This window comes from Lichenostomus cassidix, chromosome 23, assembly GCF_008360975.1.
Source record: "Lichenostomus cassidix isolate B80296 chromosome 23, HeHo_3.0, whole genome shotgun sequence".
NCBI classification, from domain to species: Eukaryota; Metazoa; Chordata; class Aves; order Passeriformes; family Meliphagidae; genus Lichenostomus; species Lichenostomus cassidix.
In genome coordinates this window covers 6,477,522-6,501,475 of record NC_139503.1, presented here as the reverse complement: position 1 = coordinate 6,501,475, position 23,954 = coordinate 6,477,522, and the positions used below count along the sequence as shown (strand labels likewise).

Here is a 23,954-nt window from a genome sequence, read left to right as displayed (position 1 = left end):
AGAGCAGAGAGAGTAAATGTCATAGGTGCCTGGCATTTGGCCAGGGTCACACCTCAACATGGGCTTCCAGGGAGAGGTCTGTCTTAAAAATCTTCAAGCTTTATTTATCAGTAAGAAACTTTCTGAGCGCCCCTAGTGTGTTCCACTGCCTCTACAGTGGGGAAATGCTCAGGAAAATTTCCACCTGCAAGAGGCCATGCTGTCATTACCCTGTGTGCATATGTTTATTTTGCCTTGCACACAGACAGTGTATCTGATTTTTAGGAAAACACATATATGCTTTGTCTTGCCTCATTCCCCTTATCTGCTTTGGATTGAGGAGGATGAGTGTCACAAAAAGGCCCAAAGAGACCAGACTGGGCAACCTGCATACCTTGCACTAAAACCAGCTTGCTAAAGATCTTGGATCTCACTTTCCTTTCTTTTCATTTTTTCCCCACCCCTGAGCCAAGGATTCTTGACAACTTCTGTCGCATTTGTGTGGGATGCTGAACAAACCAAACAACTTGGGAAGCAGCTTCTGTTTGCTGCAGCAAAAATCACCAGCCCAGCTTTAACTGAAAACAAAGTGCACTTTTCCTGCTCTTCCAGTGACCAAGCAGTGTTGGCCCGTGATCTTTAGAAGCACAGTAAAGACAGAGGATCAGGTGTTAAGGAAGAATAAGCCTCTCATTGAGACATAAAGGCTGCTCCAAGAAGTGAAACTCTTAACGGAGCTGTGCTGTAGGATGGCTATGGGAAGTCAGGGTGTTGTGTACAGAGTCAGTCCAATCCTGAGGAACTAGCAGATAACCAGGATGCACCAGTCCTGGCAGAGAAGAGAGAAGAATCCCTTCCTTTTTGTACCCCTGTGCCTGTGGGACAAAGTGGGGGCTAGTCATGCCATCAGCCATTCCAGAGTGGTTGAGGAAACCCAGAACAATAAGCTGTTCTATGGCTTGTTATCTGAGTTCAGCACTGTCTTTGCAGCCTTACCAAACATCAGCTTCGGTTTTGGTTGCTCTGAATCAGAGTTGCCTAGAAGCGATGGCAGTTTGTAGCTTTCCAAAAGACAGCTAAGCCCTGTCCTCCAGGTCACACGGACTGAGGAGGAGTCCTGGAAAGGTCTCCAGACAACTTGAGCCTTCTTAACTCACCAGCATTCACCTAAGTATAGTCTTGTTTTACTCCCCAGCATTCCTGTTCCAGAATCCTGCAGCAAACAGTCTGTAGCTGGCATCTCTCTATCCACTGGCCCTGGAAGTGGTGGCTGAACCCAGACAAACTGCTTGCTACAAGTCATGGAAGTGCTCACATCATTTGTCAGGAGTCCTAAGCTGTGCCAGTGATTTCCTGAACACCAAATCCTGCTGGTGAAACCAAGTGCATCTTAAATAACCTTAAATAATTTTTCTCCCTTGTAGTTAAAATACTTCTGGTAAATGGTCTGTCTGTAACTTGGACATCTTTCATCTCATGTTTTAAATCACAAGCACTGTCAAGGGAGCTGCAGAAATAAACAGGTTACAAGCCTGCAAGCTGGTGCTGTTGACTCCACTTGGGAGAAAACCTTTAGCCACTCACCTCAGAACCAGTACACTCACCTGTGCTGGGTAACTGCTGTGTTATAGGAATCAGGAACATGCAACATTTATATCATTTGGTGATTTATTGCAGAAACAGACAGTTTGAAGTTCAATAGATATAGAAAAATACTTCTGAAGAGATGCTCTGATGATGAAAAGATGAAGTTGATTTAACAACTCCTTTGCGAAAAGGCAGAGGTCCCCCTCAAACATTCATCTTGAGCCACCTTTTAGTGATCAGGCACTATACAAACTCATGCTTCTCACTAACCTCAAGGAATAGGAAAAGGCATTACTGGAATTGCATCTGTGTGTAAAAGGTTTTAAGGAACACCAGAATCAGCACAAGAAAAGGGTCAGGGTGCTGTTACCACAGATGCACGAAGCTCTTATAGGAGCTCCGTTGCTCACAGAATTGCACCTGGTCAGCCCAAGAACTGGGCTGGGTGAGGTGCTTGTGATTTCTAGAGGCAAGTTCAGGAGAAGGGTCTTTTGCTAGGCAGAGATATTTGCAGCACCAAGGAAATAAAGCAGTGTCTGTTAACTAGGAATGGCTTGAGTATCATTGATATTTGTCTTGGGAATGTCTTTTTATCCCATACCACCTTTGGTTTTTATTCCTTGCTGTTGTTTTGGTTCTGGGATGGTCACTGTTCCGTCGCTCCTCCCCCTCCCCCCACCCCGATCCAGAATCTCGCGACAAGTGAGACCCAGCCTGGGATTTCCTGCGAGAGTTGGAGGGGAGAGAGAGGGAAGCTCCGCCCCTTTTCCAGCCGCGCGGTCCGTTCGAGCAGCCGGGCGTCAGGGTCTCTCTGAGCAGAGATACTGTTGCACATCAGGTTTGCCTGTTTCTTTCTGTTTCTTTCTCCTTCGGCACAGTGACTGGGCTTGCTGGCTCGTTTACTCTGCCTCTCAGCTGTGTTGGCAGCCTAGAGCCAATGCGTGCTGCACCGAGATCGGGGTACCCCGTCCCCTGCCGGGTACCGCTCCGCCGCTGCACAGCCCGACTCAGGGACTAGCCATCCTTGGTGAGCTATCCAGGGGAGAGATTACCCGCTCAACCCCCGTTGTTTTTCTGCTACTCTTTCGGGTCTTTGCTACATTACAACCCAACACCCCCGTGCCTGCCGGAAAGCCCGCGGCTCCTGCTACAACCGCGGAATTTCTGCCACCTCTTGCTTGCTACTGCGGGTGAGCCAGCTTGCTGCTCTGAGGTCCCTGAACAGCCCACCTCAGGTTTCAGCCTGCCCGCCATTACCGCATGAGGGAGACTCGACTGAACCGGCTCGACAGCGCCCCCTGCAGCCGCGGGGGAATCATCGCACCTGCCCTGCCCGACCGGGAGCCAACAGCGCCCCTGTCGGCTGTGACCATAACTGCACCAAAGAGGAGGGTGCCCGGCAACCAGGAGAAGGCTGTTACCGGGTTTCTGGTTTTGTTTGCTGTTGCTGCCGTTGTTGTTGCTTGTTTGCCTTGTTATACATACTAGTAAAGAACTGTTATTCCTTTTCCCATATCTTTGCCTGAAAGCCCCTTGATTTCAAAGTTGTAATAATTCAGAGGGAACGGGGGTCATATTCTCCATTCCAATGGAGGCTCCCACCTTCCTTGGCAGACAGCTGTCTTTTAAAACAAGATAACATTAAACTAAAGCAAACTGGTTTCAGGGAGAGTTGGGGCTCTGTGGGTGAAGAGGTCAGTGGGTGGATCACAGGAAAGAAACCTCATCCTGAGGATCAATTGAACAGACACTAATATAACAGACATACTAAGGTTCACAGCCGAGTGGGACTCCTCGAGGGAAGAGGGTTGCAAAGTCAATTATCATGCTAACTGGATAAAAATAGAGACTTCCAATTTAGCAAAGGGCCCATCAAGAGATGGGAGAAGATGCCGCACCCACCTCAGTACCTCTTCCATTTGCTTTGTGGTGATTTGGGCATTTTTCTCACTCAGAAGCCATTCACCTTGGTAACCTAGACTCTGAGGGGCTCAGAACAAAAACATAGGCTGGTGAGGTAACAGGCTGAATGTCTCCCCAGCATGCTTGAGACAGTGAAAGGGAGAAGAGGGGGAAGCAGGAGGGAAACTGCTTTAGGCCACAACACTGTTAATCCATTCAGCCTCTCCAGCAGCAAGTCTGTGGGCATGTATCAGAGACTGAAATAGTTCATGCCTCAAACATTGATATAAAGTTTTGCTCATCATAACAAAAACTGTATAAAGAAGCTACAATCAAAGAACCCTCCCTGAAGATATCTGACTAGGACTTTGGACTGAAAGTCAAACTGCTCAGATTAGATAGAGAGAAGCCTATTGTTCAGTCATCTCAGGCTGAGGGAAAGCAATGCATCTACAAAGGCCCAAGCCACCAGCTGCACTGAGAATCATCCCTGGGTGAGTTTGGGGTGGGGGGAGAGCACAGCTTACAGAAGCCAGGTTTGCACAGACTTCCCCCCAGCCAAGGCGGGGCAGGAGGTTTGGGAGGTTTGCGTGGTGTAACCTCTGGTCACAGGCAATAAGCACCCATGCTCCATTACACAAACTGGCCCCGCTGTGGAACCCCCAACCCCACAGACCACATCCACGGGACTTTTACATGAGAGGCAGCTGAGGGGGAGTCACAATCCGTCAAAGACCCCCCCAAAGTGCTAGGCCTTGCACCACAGGACTGCAGGTGATGCAAGCAGAGTCTGCTGCAAGAGACTGCCCCCTCCCCCAGGGGGACATGCCTGGACATTGCCACCTGGCCCGAGTGTATATTAACCCATGGCATTACGCTTTTTTGGAGGGACCATCACAACCAGGAATACCAGCTGGAGAGGACCAAGGCAACATGATTGGGATCCACGGATGGTGATATTTTCTCTGTTACCCTCTTTCTGTCCCCCCCCACCTCTTTTCCTCTTTCTCATATTTACTACCAAATAAAACCTATACTATTGACTGGCATATGGTCCAGCTTGCACCTAAACTCGGGCAGAGGTATTTCTAAAGAACCTTAATAATTGGATCGTAACAGCATGGCTTTGTAATTACTGACTGCCAGTCAGACCACTGCTGAAAGGGGCTTCTCGCCCAGCTTGCTTGCTCCATCAGATCTAGAGCTGCCTTTCCTCATGTGTACTTCCACTGCCATAACCTAATAGGAATTCTGGGTCACTGCAGAGGAATAACTTAGCCAGATGTTCCTCTCCAGAAAATGGCATGGGCTGATGAACTGGGGGTACGGGACTTGGCATATCTACCATTGTAGGAATCCCCTTGAAACTGGTGTGAAGTTGAAACATGAGGAAAGTGAGATACGTTTGAGAGAGTGCTGAAACTTGAGAGGGCAAGAAACCTTTGTGGTGTAGCAAGGTACTGACCTGCACACCTCAGCCCTGAGGGACTTGAGAGGGTTTGTAACACCTCGCTCTGTGGCAGGGTATAACACAGAGGTCCAAATCACTGCACTCCCAGTCACACAGCAAATCCCCTCTCTTACAGCTCTGCTTGAGCAGAAGCTCTGTGGCTGAGCTTACATGGCATAGTTAGTGCACCAAAAAGCAGAATAAATCACAGAACCGTGAATTTAAACCCTCATCTTTTCCCTTCAGAATATAGAGTTGTCCTAATATTTATGTCAGCTCTCCACAGTCCACTGAAGTTGTGGCTAAACTTCTCACTAGTGACTCTTCAGCTTTTGGGGAAGCCAACCCCAGCTGACAGATACGATTGGAAAAACATTCTGAGAAGGTACATAATTGGATTTTTAAATTGGTATAATCCAAACAGGTCAATAGTATATTGATTTTCATGATGCAGTTCATCTCACCAGGTTCAGGGAGATGGGGAGGGGAAAGTATTTTGTTAATTAGCCCCAACTAAAAGAAACAAAGCCCTCAGCAAAGCTCTGTACACAGCCTCGGCAGAACTCACCACAGCACCCTCTCTCACAGACTGAGAATGGCCAGGCAAGGACGCTCCACAGCCTCTCTTCCTGATAACATGGGTGACATCTTCACTGAAGAACAGCTGTTAAGGGCATTTGAGTGACAGTGGTGTCATTTACTCTGCAGACAAGATGTACAACTATCTGCAGCATTCATCAACTGAAGGCAGCCCAAAGGGAGCAGCTGGCCGGGGATGTATCAGGGAACACAGAAGAAATTGGGACACCTCCAGCCAGCCAGTCACACCCTTGTCAAACCACTTTAAACATCAAAAGCATCATTTGCCTCCTGCACTTTCTGAGAGGGCCGTTCCAGGCAGGTACCCATCCAGTTCAATGTCCTTGCCACCCTTCACTGACTGTAATGCAGGCTGGCTTTCACCAGTGCTGCAAAGTAAGCCTGTTTGGGCAGATTTACAGACATGAAGTGCAGGTATAGAAGGAAAGGCTCTTTTCTTACCTGCCTGTTGTTACATTAAGTCCCCTTCTTGTAATTTCTTACTGCAGCAAGGACACATTGCTTCAGGTCACTTACTGCGTATTTTATGATTAATTTCTTACATTAAAACGTCAAAAGTGATTGAAATGGCATAAAATTAGTCTTAATTCATCCTTGTTTGGAAAAGGACTTAGCTAAGGAACAGAGAAGTTGAGATAGTATAACAAACCCCAAATCACTGGGCAGTTAAAGTCGTTGTGGAAAAGAACATTCACGCGGAAGTCAGGATCTCGGCAGTCTTCCTCCATGAACTAACACCACCATAACTGGCAAGTGATCAGCATAACTTAGAATACTATTTTTCTCTCTGTTTATGGCAGAAGAGACAGTAAACAGTTAGAGCAACAAGTGAACCTTATTTTTTTTTTGTCATCCGCTAGTTCAGTGGAGGCAACACCCCGCTATACCACAAAGACTGTTTACTTGAAACAAAGTTCCTTTTCTGTGACTGGATCGCTACACAGGTACCATTTTCCCACAACTCTTCTAGCAGCTTTTACTGTAAAGTTATCCCACTAGGCACAAATGGTAATTTCTTTCATATAAATCTAAAGAAAATAGTTCAGTTCTGTACAGGCCTGCCTACTCAAGAATGCATCTTTACTTTGGAAGAAAATGAAGTTTAAAACCAGACAGTGAGGTTGTTTGTTTTTCTTTTCATTGAACAGTTACTGAGCACGAAAGTGAGACTGAGTAGTTTATTTGATGTTGTTGAAGACCACAGTATAATTGGATGGATTTGGATTATGTTGACCAAAAAATACAGTCTTCACGCTGTTTTACACCACAATCAGTATTGGCCATGCACATTCAACAACAGCTTAGTCATCTTTAAGCTGCTTGATCTTATGCTTATGGCGCTCGATTTCTTTCTGCAGACGCTCAATCTCTTTCTGGTGGTGGTGGATCTCTTCCTCGTGGTGTTTCCGTAAGGCAGAGAGCTGCTCCCGCTCCTTTTCCCTGCAAGAGAAGACGGCAGGAAGTGTAGCCCCGCAGCCGAGCGGGCGCAGCGGCGCGGGCCCGGCTGTGGGAGAGGCTGGACGGGCCCTGCTCCGTGCTCGTGGGGAGCAGCTCTATAGGCCCCAGGCCCCGCTCACCTGAAGTACCGCTCCTCCTCGGCCGCCTGCTTCTTCCCAAAGGCGCCGCCGGCCTCACGGATGGAGCCGCCGCCGCCGCCGCCCTTTCCGGCGCCTTTACCCAGCTCGCCCAGCTGCGGGAGAGACGGCGGTGAGCGCGCAGGGACGGACGGGCGGAGGGACGGAAGGACAAAAGGACAGGCTGACCGACAGACGGACGGCGGGACAAAGGGACCGACGGACAGGTAGAGGGACGGAGGGACAGAGGGGCAAACGGACGGACGGTAGAAGGGACACTCTCGGAACGCTCCGAGCCCGTCGCGCCTTCGCGCCCACCTGGTCGGCGCCCGATCCCGAGCTCCAGCGCTGCTGCTGCGCCAGCAGAGCCCCGCGCAGGCCGCCCCGCGCTGCCACCGCCACCACGGCCGCCATAGCCGCCTGCCCTTGGAGTGCCGGACGAGCCGCCGCCAGGCGGGCCCGCCCAGCCGCGGGTGCGCAGCCGCGGCCCACGCCCACCTCCCGCCCCCAGAGCCCGGCGGTGCCGGGGGCGGGATCTGTGACGTAACAAGGCGGGGCCCCGGGCCCTAACGCGCTCCGTATCCGGTCGCGCGCCGGGGAGGCGAGGCTTGTTGCCGCGGCGCACGCCGTGGTCACGTGCCGTGACGGGACGGTCACGTGTCGGTGGCGATGGCGGCGGCGGGGCCCGGCACGGGCGCGGCCGAGGACGCGTTCCTGACCTTCTACAATGAGGTACTGCCCGCGCCCCCTGGCCGCCACCCGCCCGCGCCCCCCAGCCTCTTCTCGCGGCCCCGCGGCCTGTGGTGGGCTCACTGGCCGCCGGCGGGCGGGACGGGTGGAGCCGTCATCGGCACTGGGCAGGGGGTGGGTGAGCGACGGGTGCCGGTGGGTTTGTGTTCGGTCCGGCCCTCCGACAGCCCTGGTGGAAGCTGGGTACCGGGCCCCGCGTTCGGCCCTCGTCCCGTTCGGCTGAACCCGGTGGGAGCTGTGCGCTCGCGGTCCCTGAGCGCGTGCCCCCGCCGTGCTCCTGCTCGGCCTTGTGGGCAAACTGTCACCTGGGAGGGTGCGTTGGCCCTTTTCCCTGTGCCCTCCGTTACTTTGGGCACAGCCTGAACGTGTTTACCTGAGCTGCCCGCACAAAGGCCGTGCCAGTTAGGTGGATGCATATTTCTTTAAATAAAAATGAACACTAAATATAAATACATGGTTTGGTTTGGCTTAGTACTGTGAAGGGCAAAAACTAAATTGAACTAAATAACCTGTAGTCAGAATAAAGTGGACTTGTGTATTTGCATCAGTATCACTTTAAGTGTTTAAAGGCCTGCACTGCCAACAACGGGTTAAAAGCAATAATGCCGTGGTTTCCAAGGAATCACAGTGGCAGTACTGCTGGAGGAGCAAGGGGAGGGGGGAAGGCACAGCTGTAGAGCAAACCATAGAAGAAACAGGCAGAAGTGCTCTGCAGTGTTTTTTATAGTAAAAATGTGATGTTAAAAATACTGTTGTACTGTAGAAAAGGCTAAAAATATGCCACACTAGTGCCTGAATAAAATAGGCCGGGGGTAAGCAAGAGATATTGTGAATTCTAGTACAGGACAAGGATGATTGGATGACTGGTACACCATTGAAAAAACAGGTAAGGGTATTGTGATGGTCAGTTAATATGGGTCTCTCTTGTTCTTCAGGTAAAGCAAATTGAAAAACGAGACTCTGTGTTAACATCAAAAAACCAAATTGACAGGCTGACCCGACCTGGATCATCCTATTTCAACTTGAACCCTTTTGAGGTCAGTTTGAACATTCTAGTCTCTATTCTGAATTGGTGTACAAACTTCCTGATTTCCTGAGTATTTATTACAGTAAAAGACAACATAAGGAAAGAAGAAAATTCTCTAGGTACAGGTTACTGTGCAGAAGGTTTGCAGAAGGCAGCAGGATGGTGCTCACTGTCTTTTGATGGTGTTTGATGAGGGCACAAGCTATATATTGTTACATTTCCTTCATACAATAGCACTGGAAAATTTTGCAGATCAGTGCTGGGTACTTTCTGAATGGGAAAAAAGCAGCTGGAGGCGGCACCTTGCCAGGTTCTGGTTGCAGCTCTCTTAATTCAGCATTTCTAGTTGTGTGTTTTATTTTGGGTGTTCGTCCCACTGAACTTGTGTAGTGCATAGAGGAAGAAAAGGTCTCTCAGTGGTCACACCAGTGAGTAGTCTCTGAGGAGCCATTGGGAAATGGATAATCCCTTTGCACTTTGCAGTGTTTAATTCCAGCTGAAGTCAGTTATAAAGTCTTAATGAGTAGGAAAGCCTGAGGAAGACAGTAAATAATCAATCTGGTGTTCATCTGGAGTTGGCTTTCCCTGGGTGTATTCCTTTCTGATGTCATCTTCTGTGCCTTTTTCAAGCCTCAGGTACTTTTTGTAGTCCCAATTCAGGGCTGGTCAGCCAGATAAATCAGCAGATTCACTTTTACAACATTCAGTTTTGTATAGGTCTTAGTACTTGACTTGGGGAGTAAATTAAGAAAGCTCTTTTGGAACAGACTGTAGCTTTCCTGTGGGAGAGTGGTTTTTATTTACAGATTCTTAGAGTCAGACCAGCATGCATCTCCTCATTTGTTGCTTAAATCTTTTGTTCAGTAAATTAATTCACAAAAGAATTCCTAAACTCTGCCACATCTGTAAAGATCAATAAACAAGAGGTCTCATTCATGGAAACCAAACAGTAAAAGTACTGTCTTCTTTCAAAATGACAAAATGAATAAATTCTTATAAAGTAGTACAGTTTATAAAAAGTTCTAAGTTGGCAATGACCTGACAGCGTCCCCAAAACACCACATGCTTTTGTTTCTGTCAGACTGAGCATTGGTACAGGACTGGTTGAAGGTTCAGACCAGTTTGTGGACCACAGCTGTCTACACAAGACTTGAACGTAGAAAGGACACTGGCATAGCCAGATGAATCTAGCATTGCTAAAAGTAGTGTTACAGACGTGACAAACATGGTAAAATGTTTCTGTTTTACTGGGTGAAAATTCATGTAATTGTTGGGCAAGCTTTCTGGTGTGTGTCTGTGTGCTGGTGAACCAAGAGCTATAGAATCACAGAATATGCTGAGTTGAAAGGCATCCGTCAGGATCACCAAATCCAACTCCTGGCTCTGCCCAGAACCCCCAACAATCCCACTCTGTGCATCCCTGGCAGTGCTGTCCAAACGCTCCTGGAGCTCTGGCAGCGTCGGGACTTTGCCCATTCCCTGGGGAGCCTGGTCAGTGCCCCAGCACCCTCTGGGGCGAGAACGTTTTCCTGATGTCCAGCCTAAACCCCCCTGACTCAGTTTCATGTGGTTTCCTCATGTCCTGTCACTGGTCATGAGAGTGAAGAGATCAGTACCTGCTACTGAGCTGCCCCTCGGAAGGATATTTAAGAGTGTAATGAGTTCTTCCCTCAGCCTTCTCCAGGCTGAACAAGCCAAGTGACTTCAGCCATTCCTCATGACAGTCTCAGAGCTTGCTGACAGGAACCTGAAACAGAGAGCAGCATCAAACATGCTCTGCTTTTTTGGTCTCTTTCAGGTGCTGCAGATGGATCCTGAAGCCACAGATGAAGAGATAAAGAAAAGATTCCGACAGGTATTCAGCTTTTGCACTTGAAGTCTTTGGAAGGGAAGTAGAAGTTTTGGAGCAATTGTTCAGCTGGGGGTGGGCACAAGAAAAATAGTAATGAAGCTGTATCTGAGTAGAGGGGTTGCTACTTTGGGCAGAAATGCATAGAACAGTGCTTGTATCAACAAGAGGAGAGCTGCAGCTGTGTCCCCAGTCCATGCATGATAGGCTGCTTTGCCTGTGCAGATGGGGCTATTGCAAACTGATACAGCCATGTATAATCAGGCTCTTGAGCTTGAGATCAAAAGGTATTTTTTTCAAATATGTGGATTTGGATCCAAAAGTGTCTTTCTTCTGAGGTTTCTTTAAGAATTTCCATGGTCATTTTTAGTGGCTCAGTTACCTGGAAAAGTAGCAGCCCTTCTTACTGGCAGGTCTGCAACACAGGCATCATTACCCCAGCCTCCCTCTGCTGACAGACCTGCATGAAAAGTTTGAGTTTAATTAGTGCAAACAGCAAAGAAACAGGATTTGGAGAGCTGCAGCCTCCACCTGAATTAGTGGTGTGAATGTCTTTAGACCAGAAGATGCTGAGTGGCAGAGGAACATGATGTGGGCTACTCCTGTATGTGGGAGGTGGGAGGATAACTTTTTGGTTTGTTGGTGACTTCTGAGTTCTGCAAGACAATAAAGTGGGATGCTCTCAGTTTTGGGCTGGTAAAACACTACATGGAAATGTTTCAAATTCAAGGTAATGAATTGAAAAATGTGCATGGAATTATGCATTGAAGAAATCAAGCACCTAAATGCAGAATGTGGAACAGCCAACAGCGGGGAAAAAAGACACTGGCTGGAGTAAATCTGTTCAGGACTGAAGGCAGACCTTTTGCTGGGAGCTACAAACTGGCAGCTGTAGAGTTCCAAAAGTAGTTATTTTGCATTCTTAACTGATGCGGTTTCAGTTGCTGCTCTGTACAGCAATGGCAAAAATAAAAGGTCTGGGAAAAAAAAAAAGCCATATGGGGAAAATTGGAAAGAACTTTCTGAAAGAGAAATGTGGAGAGCATGTGCATTCCAGCCCAGTTAAAGTTCCCCTCAGGATGGTGGTGATACACGTCTTGTCTCTGCCAGGTGAAGTACCGGCAGGAGTTTTCTGAACTTTCAGTAAAATAGCCCAAGGAAAAATGACCACTCTTAAATAGTTTGGTATTTGGACAGCCTTGGGGATGCTGGAGAACTTCTTGAGAGACTTTAGTTGAGGATGATCTTTTTATGTTTGTTTCTTCTCAAGACCAAGGATACAAATCTTTGATGATCAGGGGGTTCATATCAGCCCAGACACTGCAGCTGAAGTGTGTTTAAATTGTTCTGCACATCACAAGCTGCAGCTTTTCTCAGACAGCCTATTTATTATAGTGATTGCTTGATTTACAAGCTTGTACTGGCACATACTTCTGCATGTTGTCAGCTGGTTTTTCCATGTACAAAGGAATGTGATCTCTTTGGATTATTTCTGTCTGAGACTATTTCCCTCCTCTCAAAAATCTCTGAAATACTCTTCATCTTTTACAATGATTTTGGTAGCAAGATCCTTTCTCTTGCAGCTGTCAATATTGGTGCATCCGGACAAAAACCAAGATGATGCAGATAGAGCCCAGAAGGCGTTTGAAGGTAACGCTCTTTCTCTGGGCTGGTCTGGGTTAGTAGTTGCTGCTTTTCTGGTGCTGCTTTAAATGTTAATTTAGGGTGGCAGGGACAGAGGGGTTGCTGCAGAGGTGCTTTAGCTGGGGCAGAAGCAGCTATGGTAGCAGCAGCTGTGTGAAGTGGTGGCATTTCAGCAGGTGGCACTAGGTGACAGCAATGGCATTGTAATGTCACAACAGGGACAGATATCTTCATGGGGTTTTGGGGTTGTTCAAGAAAAACTGTTTAATCTGTGCATTAGATTTTATTCAAAGACCATATGACAGAAGTAATGTGATGGTTTTAGGTGTATGCTTTGCATCACAGTAAGGTGTTCTGCACCTTAAACTCAGCTCATGCCCAGTAACTACATCTGGTAGGACTGATGTTTTCACCTGCTGCCTCCAGAAGATATTGCAGTTTCTGCCATTATTGTACCCCAAAAGTCAGTTGACTAATCATGTTATCACTTACCTAGATATATTTAATAAAAAAACGAACAAAAAATGCTTCCAAACAAATGACCCCCACAAATTCTAGAAGCCAAATTAGTAATGCCAGCAAGTAGCAGTCTTGTGATGCCTTGTGAATGTGACTACTGGTGCTATTAATGTTGATGCTTTTGTTAGCTGTAGATAAAGCTTACAAGCTGCTCCTAGATCAGGAGCAAAAGAAGAGAGCCTTGGATGTGATACAGGCAGGAAAAGAATATGTGGAACATACTGTAAGTATTTTATATGAACGTCTGGAGTTGGGGGTGAGTGGGAATCAATCATCCATGTTTTGCTTTTTGGTACACTTCTTTCATGTTTAGTCCACTAAACTGAGCAAACCTTATAATGGCACTGTGCAGGTGGGCTTCAAGCTCTTCATAGCAGAAACAAGCCTGCTGCATCCAGGACTGCTGTCTAGCTCAGTGCAAGATAACTCAGTGAAACTGAGTACTTGAAATAATCAGGTCAGACCACATGATCTGACCTAAATATTTTTCTCCAAGTCTGTGAATGAATGATGCAGTTCAAATATGTGTAGGTGGAAGAGGATAGGTGGTGACAGCAGGAGACTGGGAAGTTTGGAGAATATTGACCTATAAGATAGAAAAGGAGCTTGGATGGCATTGGCCAAGAAGTTAGAGGGATGTGGGTGTATTAAAACACAGCAGGATTGAGGAAGCAGATGATAAAGGAGAACTCAGACACTCTTAACACACGAAACACTTGATGTTCTGCTTGTTGTTAGTCACTTGAAAATCAAGAAGCACAATAAACTTCCTGCTGGTTTGAATGGTGTATATTGAATAAGAATATATCTTTAAAAAAACCAAAGCGGATTATGTTGAAGGAATAGTATACAGCATAGTATTTTTAATTACTACAGTTTATGTGATAGTAATCTTGTATGTGTTTGTCTTGGCCTAGGAAGGTTTGGTGTAAAATAAAACATCAATCAAGAACAGAGTTCTTTCTACACATTGGAGTAGGAATGCAGAACTGCTTGGATACAGTTATGTAAACCCTATAAAATTTTTAAGGCTTTTTTGTTCTTAATCTTTAGGTGAAAGAAAAAAAGAAGCAGCTGAAGAAAGATGGAAAACCTCCCATTGTAGAGGAGGATGATCCTGAAGTTGTAAGTCATACTATATTCAAAAAAACTGGGGAGTTTCAACAAAATGTGTTTTGAGGAATTAAGATTCAAAACCAGTACACGAGTATTTATTAGACTTGTTAATGTTGTAAACCCTTACGTTTACAGAGCAAATTCTTCTTAGCCGCTATAGAGTACCAGGTGTCAGGTGATGCCTGTGTACTTTGGAAAATAGTTTCACTGTAGTGTAAAGCGCAAATATATTGTGAGATTGTGTAGATCAAAATACCCTGTTTCTTTCTCAAAGCAAGTCTTCCAGCTTGTGCATCATGCACTCACTCTTCTTTGAATTGAATTTCTTCTTGTCTTCTGACTGCTGGAACTGTGGCATTCCTGCTGCTGGCAGAGGCACGTGTAGCACTCACTGCAGCATGGCTAAAATGAGCTTGTGACGTTTTTTAGTGAGAGCTGTTTCGTCTATTTCTTTCATATAGCACTGGAAGACAGATGTGCTGTTCTGCAACAAATTACTTGTATTAAAAAGGGCATGGTATAACTTAGTTCTTCTTATGTGGGTTCTAGGCTGGAGAAGTCCATTGATATGAGAGGCTACAACAATAATAGATTTACAAACATTGACGTCATTAGTTTAATCATCCTTTTTCTTCGTGGAAAGTGATTTCCTCCTGTCCGTATCACCACAGTAACCCCATGACCATCCTAATTTTCATTGCTATTCAGAAGTCTCTTGCTGTTCTTTAGTAATGAAGATTGATTTATGCACACTAATTTCCTACTGGAAAGCCAATGCTAGATTTTTCATAAACATCAAGAAGATCTACTGGAACATTACTCTCTAAATAGTGACCATTTTGCCTTTTTTGTCAAATGTAACATTGCAAGACTTAACCCAAGAATAAGAGGGTTTGAAGTGAACAGTTTTGTTTAGGCACAGCTTCATGAATACAAATTAAAATTAGACTAATATGAGACTAATATGTAGTTGTTTCCTTGTGCCAGGGCCAGAATTTAATCAGCAGTGGTTTATACCTGTGTGCTGCTGCTATTGTCAGGGCAGAATAGAGGTTATGTGGGCACACCTGTGGTTTTCTTTCTTCTTATGTTTCTTACATAGGTAAAGCATATGACTTTAACTGTGTTAATAGGCGTTATTTTAAGACTTGAATTGTGTTTTACAGTTCAAACAAGCTGTATACAAACAGACAATGAAGCTCTTTGCTGAACTGGAAATTAAGAGGAAAGAAAGAGAAGCAAAAGAAATGCACGAAAGGTATAAGCAATGTTCTACTTGTGTAGTTCAAGCTCTTCTTCCCCCTCATGCTTCCTCAGAGAAGATAAGAGATCAGAGAGTCTTAGAATAGTCTAAATAGGAATGAACCTCTGGAGATCATCTGGTCTGACCTCCTGCTGAAAGCAGAGCCTTGGATTAGATTAACAAGGGTTCTGTCAAGCTGATTTCCAATAACGTAGATTCTGCCACTTCTCTGGGCAGCCCGTGGGTTGGAGAGCCCTGTGCTTGAGAAAAGCACACAGGAAATTTGCCCTCCTGTGTTGGAGGTGTCAATATATTTGATATGCTTATGTTCTCTTACGTGTACACATGGTAGCCAGCCACAACAGTGAAATGGTGACACAATTCTGCATACTATTAGCATGCAAATGATTGATTTTTAATTTTAATTAAGTGCCATAAATACACCATGGCATGTGTAATCCTGAACTCTTTTAGATGTTTTGATCACTTGCTGCCTGAGTATCTGGGGTATCTGAGTGCATCCTGCTCACTGTGATTGCACTTCGTGCAGCAGGGTTCTCTGCTGGTCAGTGAGGGAGGTGGCTGTAGGACATTGCTTTTGATTACGGTTGAAAAGTAGGGGGTTAAAAATGCTGAAGTGGTTATTAACTTCTCAGAATGTGTGGCCTCGACAGTTGTAGAAACTTATCACTAGAGTGATGTCCATCTTCTTGGATGAAGAAGTCCAGCTTGTTTTGCTGAGCAAGAGAAGCTGACTCACTAATTGTGTGCCCACTGTCAGTGGAACCAAACCATCTTCTCTGCTCGCCGCTCTTCCAAATTTGAAACAATTCTGTTTGCTGTGCTATCTTAGGTGTGTGTATTTATCTCTTTTGTAATCTGCCAAGAAATTAGAAGAGCTTTCCAAGATGTTTTGAAAGTACTGCCGTGTTTTTTTAAAGTAGGTGCTTGTGGGTTCATAACTTCTTTGTGACTTCCCTTCTAGGAAGCGGCAGAGGGAAGAGGAAATTGAAGCACAAGAGAAAGCTAAACGAGAACGAGAATGGCAGAAGAACTTCGAGGTATTCAGCAGTTTAACTTACAGAATGGGTCTTAGCAATTCTTATCCATGCTGCAGAGGAGAATGCCCCTAGAGACATGAGAGACGTTTTGTATGCAAGTCTGTAAGATAATTTAAGCAATAGATCTGCACCAGCCTGGTGTTTGTTCGCGTGTGCGGAGAAGAGCCCATCAATAGGGCTTTGGTGTCACCTATGCAGAAACAGGTCTAGTTAAGATATTAATTAAGGTATGCTATTTTTCATCTCTGTCAGCAGTTCATTCTTGTCTTTAGTTGTAAAATTGAATTGCTGCTTAGCCCAGGTCACTGGTGACCACTAAAACTTAATCTGGAAAGTGTTTGTGTGGACGGTTGGTGGTACTGTCCAGTCTGGTTGCTAACACTTATGGAATCTGTATCTCCTCTGAATAGTAAAGACATGATGGACAGTCACTTCTCCATGACCTTGCCACCCTGCAGCCAGGGTTTATCCGAAGTAGTTCATGGTGGTTATGCTGCTATTTTAGGGATCCAACCTACAGCCCACCAAAATACTGCATCTAGCCTGTAACTCTTCTGTCATTACACACCAGAGTTGAAGACTTGAGACATGCAGGGAGTGATACAGGGTGGACAGGAACGACAGGATGTGCAGTAAGGTCAGTAAGCATGTGTAGACCTCATCAAAGGATGAGCTAGATTGTTCATTTAATCCAAGGCTAGAGCCCAGTCTATGCTCAAGAGTTCTTTAAAGGGGATATCTGGGAGAGAAGTGTATGAGCTGGACTGGCATCCTGTGGCAAGTGGACAACTATGATGTGTCTGGAGACTCCACTGAGAAGAGTTTGTGGTTGTGTGCCATATAACAGGTGTATAAAAGCTGGATGTTCTAGAAAACTTGTTTAATGCTGCTGTGTCAAGTGTGCTATGGGTTTTGTTAGGTAATGCCAGAGAGGTAAATTGAGTGTGTCACTGGCCTTGTTGCTGACAGATGTTCTGTGTTCTCACACCAGGACAGCCTCAGAAGGTGTGGGTGTCAGGGGTGCAGTAAAGCACAGCAGTTGAGGACATGGGAGCAAATGACACATCCAAATAAGAATGGAGCAAACAGGAGCTGCAGAGCTGTTGAAACTGTAGCTCTGAGCACCTGTGTGTCCTCAGCCACTACTGGACAGCTGAATTCTCTGTAAAGCAGAAATAAGCATAAGAAAAAATTCTTGTGCATCTGAAGGATTCATTTTGGACCTTTACACCCAGCTTTGACATCATTTCACATAGATGAAATGGTCACCAGGAAGGCTGGACAAGACTAGTGTAGGTGGTGGGGTTGCACTGTGCCCCAGCATCCAGATCCTTACTAGTGCTGGGCCCTCTCCCATACTGCCATGGGAAAGGGGGACGGGAAGCAGACAGCTGCTGTAGCCAGAGCCCATCTGCAGCACCAGTATTGCAGATAAGGGTCTGGCGCAGATGGATCCCATGCTGTGACGTGGATCATCCTCGGACTTACTCTGTCCTGCTGTGGAACCTTCATCCTATAGAGATCATAGGCTGGCTTTGTGGGGAGATTTGGGGTTTTCAGGGGTTTTTTGTGGGTTTTGGTTTTTGGTTTGGTTTGGTTTCTGTTTTGGGGTTTTTTTTCCTCCTCAGGAATGGTTTCTGCTACTCTGCAGATAGGGCAGGGACAGGAGAAAAGTGCACCAGAGGCCTTTTTTTTTCATTGTGTCAGTGTGTTTGAGACTTGGAGTGAGAAGCATGAGAGAAGGCAGCAGTACATTTCCCTTCTCTGTTTTCCCCACCTCCAAGCTGCAGCACCAGGAGAGTGAGGAGGTGAGACAGAGAAAGGAGATGGCATGCTCTGGGCTGACAGATTAGGAACAGTCATTTGAGAGGTTTCTTGTTTCCTTGGAGGATTCAGTAGAGAGTAAGGACTGCCCAACCCAAGCTGGTGGTTTCTGAAACAAGAATCCAGCAGAGTGCTTATACTGATGTGTGTAAGCTCACTTGTAGATCCACTGTACTGTGTTACTCTGGCTCTGCCAGCATCTTTGTGTCCTGGCTGTCAGGGGCTGCATGCTAGATAAGTGGAAATTGCTACTGATTTCCTGAAACTGGTATGTACTACTTGTGCTCTTGCTCTTGCACTTCTTAACTCTCCACTTCCTCCCTCTTTTTCTCAGGAAAGTCGCGATGGTCGTGTAGACAGCTGGAGAAATTTTCAGGCAAATACAAAGGGGAAGAAAGAAAAGAAAAATAGGACCTTCCTGAGACCTCCCAAAGTAAAAATGGAGCAGCGTGAATGATCCTGGAAGCACTGCCCAAGTGCAGCTCCTCAGTCCCCTCTCTGCTTTTAAGGACTCATTGGCACCTAGAGTAAGATTTGCTTTTTAGTAGACTGTTTGTTTCCAGTACAATTAATTATCAGTCGAAGTATTTTTTGTACTCTGTCTGTTTGAAATAGGGCCAGAGAATTACCCCGGCCAGGGCCCCGCTACATGTAGAACACTTGGCTTAGGAGAGTCCCCGCCATTCCTGCTGTCCTGTGTGTCTGCTGCCCTGTAACTCAGTGTTTTGTACTTCACAGAGACTGTGCTGTTTCACCACTTCTGTTTCTAGTTTGAGAGCTGACCAAAATATTGGAAATGCATCCAAACCCTTCCAGACACCATCATTCTCAGCCAGTTTAGCTTGGGAAAGGTCTGGACTGACTAGGCATGTGCTTCCAGCACTGTGCAGTGCAGCTGGCCTGCAGTTAAGTCCTGCAGCTCCTCACTGCATTGAGTTGTGGTTGGAAGGAACCTGCCCCCAAGATCTGATTTCCAAACTAAAATGCCAGCTCTCAGGCTTAGACTTCTGTTAATCTCAGACCAGCTGGTCACTTCCTATAAAGGAAAATAACTTCTCTTGATTAATAGTTAAGCTGCAATGGTCTGTATGTAAAATAAATTTTTACCCAAATTACTGTATTTTGTTATTTTCTTTTTCTTGGAATTATTAAAAAAAGCAATAGCAAGAGTGTGAATGGAGTGCTGCCACTGAAGTAGTGCTGCTTTTCAGCATGAATGTTTTCCCAGTAAGGGTCTGCTGCCATCCCAGTGTCTGCTCGAGTTTGTATTTTGAAGTGACCGTCCTCAGAGTGGCACCCAGGAGGCTGGGAGAAGATGTCTCTTCCTGAAATGTTGCCTGGGTGGAGGCAGGTGTGCCAGGATCTGTGCTGAGAACTGAGCTTGTGGCTGGGCCTTGGGGGAGCGTGACTTGGTGCACCTGTGAGGAGCATGACTCCTCAGAGTTTTAGGGTGAGCTCAAACTCGCAACTTCAGATTTTTAAATTCCTGCTTTCTTTGTGGTGGAAATTTTTAAAGAGATTCTTAGCTGTTTAAAGGTGTTGAAAATGGAATGTGCCACAGACTCACGTGTGCCAGACAGATTCCTCTGGAGACCATTCTGCAAGCTTTTCCCATCTGTCCTCATGGCCTTCCCCCATACTTAGCTCCTGTGGGGAGCTGCTGCCATGAAGGATCATGCTTTTCTTCCTCCTGCCTGCTGTTAGCCAAGTCCTGTCACTTGAGCTTGAACTCATGCACTGCATTCATACATGCCCTCTTCAAGTAGGCGTGATGCTTTGTACTGCTGCTTGTATCTCAGGCATTGGTGACAGCTCAGTCTGGGAAGGCTGGTTCTGCTGCCCCAGGAGAGGAGCCTCCAGCTGCTTGTGTCCCAGCTCTTCCAGTTTTGATGAACTGCTTCCTATTCCTGCCTGCTGGGGAGGAACGACATGACTGAGCTGGGTTACCTGTGTCTACAGGAAGAGCAGCTCCCAGGGAAGGCAGTGCTTCCTGATGGGACCAGGACTTAGCTGAACCTGCTGAAGGGAGCCTGGTGCTTTCCACTCACTTTCTTTTCCTCTTGTATACTGGTCTGTGTGACCAGATGTAAAGTGAAATGTCCTTCCCTTATAAAACTAAGTTATTTTGGTGCTTTATACATTAAATAGCCCTTTACGCAGCAGAACACTGTTCCTATTTTCTTCATAAACACGGGAATGTAGTTTCTTCACCTTCAAGGCGTAACCTGCTAAATAGATCACTTGAGATGAACCCAGAGGGGCAAGACATTGCTTTAAAAGTAACATGTTGGTGATACCTGGGTGGAACATGAGCCCAACATTAACTGGCAGCAGACTAAGATGGGCTGACAGGTCTGGGAGACACTGAACTGTTCAGACACTGAAATTTCTTACGTGCAGAAGCTGATCCTTCAGTAACTGGGAATGCATTGGTAGGACAACTTCCTTGTCAAGGCAGTGACTGGACATGTGTTCTGAGGGAAGTATCAGCTAACTTGTGGTGTTGCCTTTCAGACGCAACCTCCTCTGCTCCCTGGTTGGAAGACACGAGCAGTGCTGGGTAGCAGCTCACACCATCAGTGTTTGCAACTGCGGTCTCTCAATGCCTAGAGGACATGCTGCCCCTCCAGTCTGTCTGCCTCTTCTTCACCTCTGAAAATATTTCTAGCTAGGTCCATGGGCTGCTGCTTGGACACATTGTTTTCAGCTGGATCTGGCTGGATTGGGACAGTGAAATGTGTAGATTGCAACAGTGCTGTTTCATGCTCAATTTAGCTATTCCTTTTTTCCTTGGCTTCCTGCCCTGCCTATGATATGTTTCTGTGCCTGAATTTGCAGTTTTTCCTGTCTTATCTATTGAGCCAAGTCCTGAGAAGCTTCCCATCTGCCAGGGGGCTTGGGCAGTACCTGAGCCTTTGCTGGGTATTTCTCTGCTCCACTGGAGGGAACATGGGAGGTTAATTCTGATGTTTGTATCCTTTGTAGAAGCAAACTGGTTTGAATTGTCAGGGTGGAAATAAGTGAGTGCACAATGTGGATACCTACAGATGCAGGCTGGGCCATCACCTGGCCCCTGCCATGTGTGTCATGGCAGTGGAGTTGATTGAATGGAACATTGTTTAATTTCAAGAAGTACAGATGTGTAGAGGAATCTCTAGGCCTCTAGCTCCTTACTGGAGCTTTTTTTGGGTCAATAAATGTCACTGTTGAGACAGACATCACATTCACATACAGACACACACCAATGACTCCAAGCAAAGAAAGAACATCTTTATTACTACAAAGTCTCTTTTATACTATTTCTTAGCATTCACGTTACATGTTCATTGGCTACTAACTTACTGCATTACAATATTATTGCTCACCTATAATAAGCACGCATTCTTAGAAAATAACACACTCCCTCTTGCAGCTGCAGCTTCTCCTCTCGTTTTTGCTTCTTGCTTCTGTTGACAGTAGAATTCTCATGGATACAAACTGATTGTGTCAAGGTCGAAGTCTGTGAGTTCATCAGGCTAATTGTCAGTTCCCACAAGTAAACGCAACTATTTGTCCTTAATGTGCAGGACAAGAAAATGCATTGCTGAGAATGAGGAGTAATTTTGTTTTCTTTCAGAAGGAGAAGTACGAGGGAGTTGCAGAAGTGCCTTTCCAGTAGGGTTTTGGCTTTGGTTTCCTGTGCAAACAACTCCTCCTCTGTGTCTAGTTCACACAAAATGTACAGGGGGGCTGACTAAAGTTTAGCTCTGTTTTCTGGGTGTCCAGAGGTCACTTCTGAAGCTCTTTGTTCCAGTCTGAGGCAGGGAGCTTGCCTTCCCCTCCTATGCACTCAGCAAGGGTGTATCTGCTGTTCAGCACTCGTGGGATGGGGAAGGACCTTTGCAAAGTATGTGGTTTCTTGTGTCTGAGAGTAGAAAAGATCAACTGCAACAGAAAAAACTCACACACGGATAAAAGGAAAGTGCGGCAACGCAGTATCACGATTCACAAGCGGCCACCCCACGCCGCAATGTGGAGGGAGCCGCCCATGGCCAGAACACACCAGGCAGACACAAGGCTGTAGCAAGCAGTGGAGCTGCGGGGCACGCGAGACTCCGTGAAGGTGTGGCGATAGAAGAAATTCAGGATCACCATCTGAAGTTTCCAGGGATTTATTTGGGTCCACAGTTGAGGGTCAGAGGAGGGTGGAGAGGGGCAGATAGGCAGGGGAGGATTCGGGGTGCTGGAAAGCCAAGATGGTGAACGGTGAGTTCCGCTCTCTCAGCAGGTTATCAGGAGAGGGAACAGAGGCATGGTTACTCAGAAGAACCAACTAGGGGAAGCCAGAGGGGAGGAGCCAGGGAGAAGAAAGGGGTAAATCAATAAGATTACAGCATGGGATGGTACAGGTTTCTGCTAGGGAGAAGTCTCTAGAACAGCATAAGCACACTACAACAGGAAAGGGGCACAACCTTCCTGTCTGGTGCTACTGGGCAGTTCAGGAATGAGAATGGAGGATCCTCTGAGTGTGTAGATAAGCTGAGATCTAGATTTCACCAGGTAGCAAAGCTATTCAGTAGAGGCTAGACCACGTTATCACCTGTGGGATCTGCCAGAGATTAAATCTATTCTTGATAAGACATAAACCAGTGTGTTACTTAACATTTATCTTAGTTTGGCAAACACAGTGATGTGCTCTGAATTCATCATCAACCCCTTCTCCCTGGACAGAAACAGCTCTTTCACTGTATGCCATTTGTATTTCAGGGCATAACTAGTTCTGGGCATTAACTGCAGCCAGTGACGTGCTCAATGAACGGACCCAGGTGGGAGGCATCAATGGCTTGTGCTTTACTTGCTTTCCAGATGAGTTTCTTTTGCTAGTCTTTGTCTTAAAACAACTGAAACTGGAGAGGAACTGTGAGAGGTTGGCCTTAATGTAGAAAGTTTCCGTCAGAAAGAGTTGGGTGATAGCTATGTGTTATCTACAGAGATGTTGTCTTGTCTTCCTTTTCCTTTTGCAAACAGCAATGTGAGCCAGACCTCCTCTGCTCTGGTAGCTGAGCTTTTCATTCCTAGGATTCCCTCAACCTGAGGGAAGGCATGAAGTTACGTTGGGGTGGGTTTAAGTTGGATATCAGGAAAAGGTTCTTGTCCCAGAGGGTGCTGGGGCACTGAACAGGCTCCCCAGGGAAGGGGTCACAGCTCCAAGATTCCCAGTACTCCAGAAGTGTTTGGACAATGCTCTCAGGGACAGGGTGGGATTACTGGACTGTCCTGGGCAGGGCCTGGAATTGGACTCAATGATCCTTGGGGGTCCCTTCCAACTAAGAATATTCTAACATTCTCACCACCAGAAAAAGGGCATTGTCCCCCTGTGTTGTGCCCCAGTACAGCGTGCTCAGCCTGGCCCTGCGTAGGGCTGCACTGGTTGGGTCGGAAACCTCCCCAGCTTTGTTTTCCAGAACTCCTGGCTGTGCATCTCCTGCTTATGAGGCTCTCCAGCCTTTCCATCTGGGTTACCTCCTTGTGCTCCTTGGCAGGTGCAGCTCTCACAGCCCTTTGTGTTGTGCACAGAATGGGCAGATATTTGGGGGTGCTGCTCCTTTAGGCTGGGATCCCTCTCTGATCTCAGCACTGCAGTGACCCCCATGCACACTTTGATCTGGGATGTAAGTGAGCTGCCTGCTTCGTTGTGGAGGCTCAGCAGCCTTCCTGTGATGAAGCCTCCCTGTCACACCAGTTGGAGGGCTTCGGACCTACTGATACATACTTTGGGGCAATTAGGTCTTTGTAGCGGAGCTCTGCTGCAGCCCATTCAAAGCCGTTACATGGGCTCTGGGAGGCATT

The 23,954-nt window shown here is 46.5% G+C and overlaps 2 protein-coding genes and 1 long non-coding RNA gene across 4 annotated transcripts; 2 read left to right on the top strand and 1 right to left on the bottom strand.

Moving 5' to 3' along the window:
• The first annotated feature begins 1,902 nt into the window (after positions 1-1,902).
• On the top strand, positions 1,903-3,081 carry LOC146427922 (uncharacterized). Its single transcript, XR_014856287.1, has 2 exons — positions 1,903-2,404; positions 2,494-3,081. It is a non-coding gene; the product is annotated as an uncharacterized LOC146427922 (long non-coding RNA).
• A 3,601-nt stretch (positions 3,082-6,682) lies between these two features.
• ATP5IF1 (ATP synthase inhibitory factor subunit 1) lies at positions 6,683-7,576 on the bottom strand. The gene is made up of 3 exons (XM_085080932.1): positions 7,411-7,576; positions 7,096-7,208; positions 6,683-6,958 (listed from the first exon to the last, which is right to left on the bottom strand). Exons 1-3 carry the CDS (start codon positions 7,504-7,506, stop codon positions 6,820-6,822), a joined length of 348 nt encoding a protein of 115 aa, XP_084937058.1. The 5' UTR covers positions 7,507-7,576; the 3' UTR covers positions 6,683-6,819.
• Positions 7,577-7,667: 91 nt separating this feature from the next.
• Positions 7,668-19,241, top strand: DNAJC8 (DnaJ heat shock protein family (Hsp40) member C8). Of its 2 annotated transcripts, XM_085080930.1 has the most exons (9): positions 7,668-7,824; positions 8,778-8,879; positions 10,668-10,724; positions 12,302-12,368; positions 13,010-13,104; positions 13,935-14,006; positions 15,164-15,255; positions 16,226-16,301; positions 18,460-19,241. In XM_085080930.1, the coding sequence occupies exons 1-9, from the start codon at positions 7,762-7,764 to the stop codon at positions 18,580-18,582; spliced, it is 747 nt and encodes a 248-aa protein (XP_084937056.1). In that variant the 5' UTR covers positions 7,668-7,761; the 3' UTR covers positions 18,583-19,241. The 2 variants fall into 2 exon arrangements, with proteins under 2 accessions (XP_084937056.1, XP_084937057.1); XM_085080931.1 differs by lacking the exon at positions 8,778-8,879 and having other exon boundaries at positions 7,678-7,824.
• Positions 19,242-23,954: the final 4,713 nt, after the last annotated feature.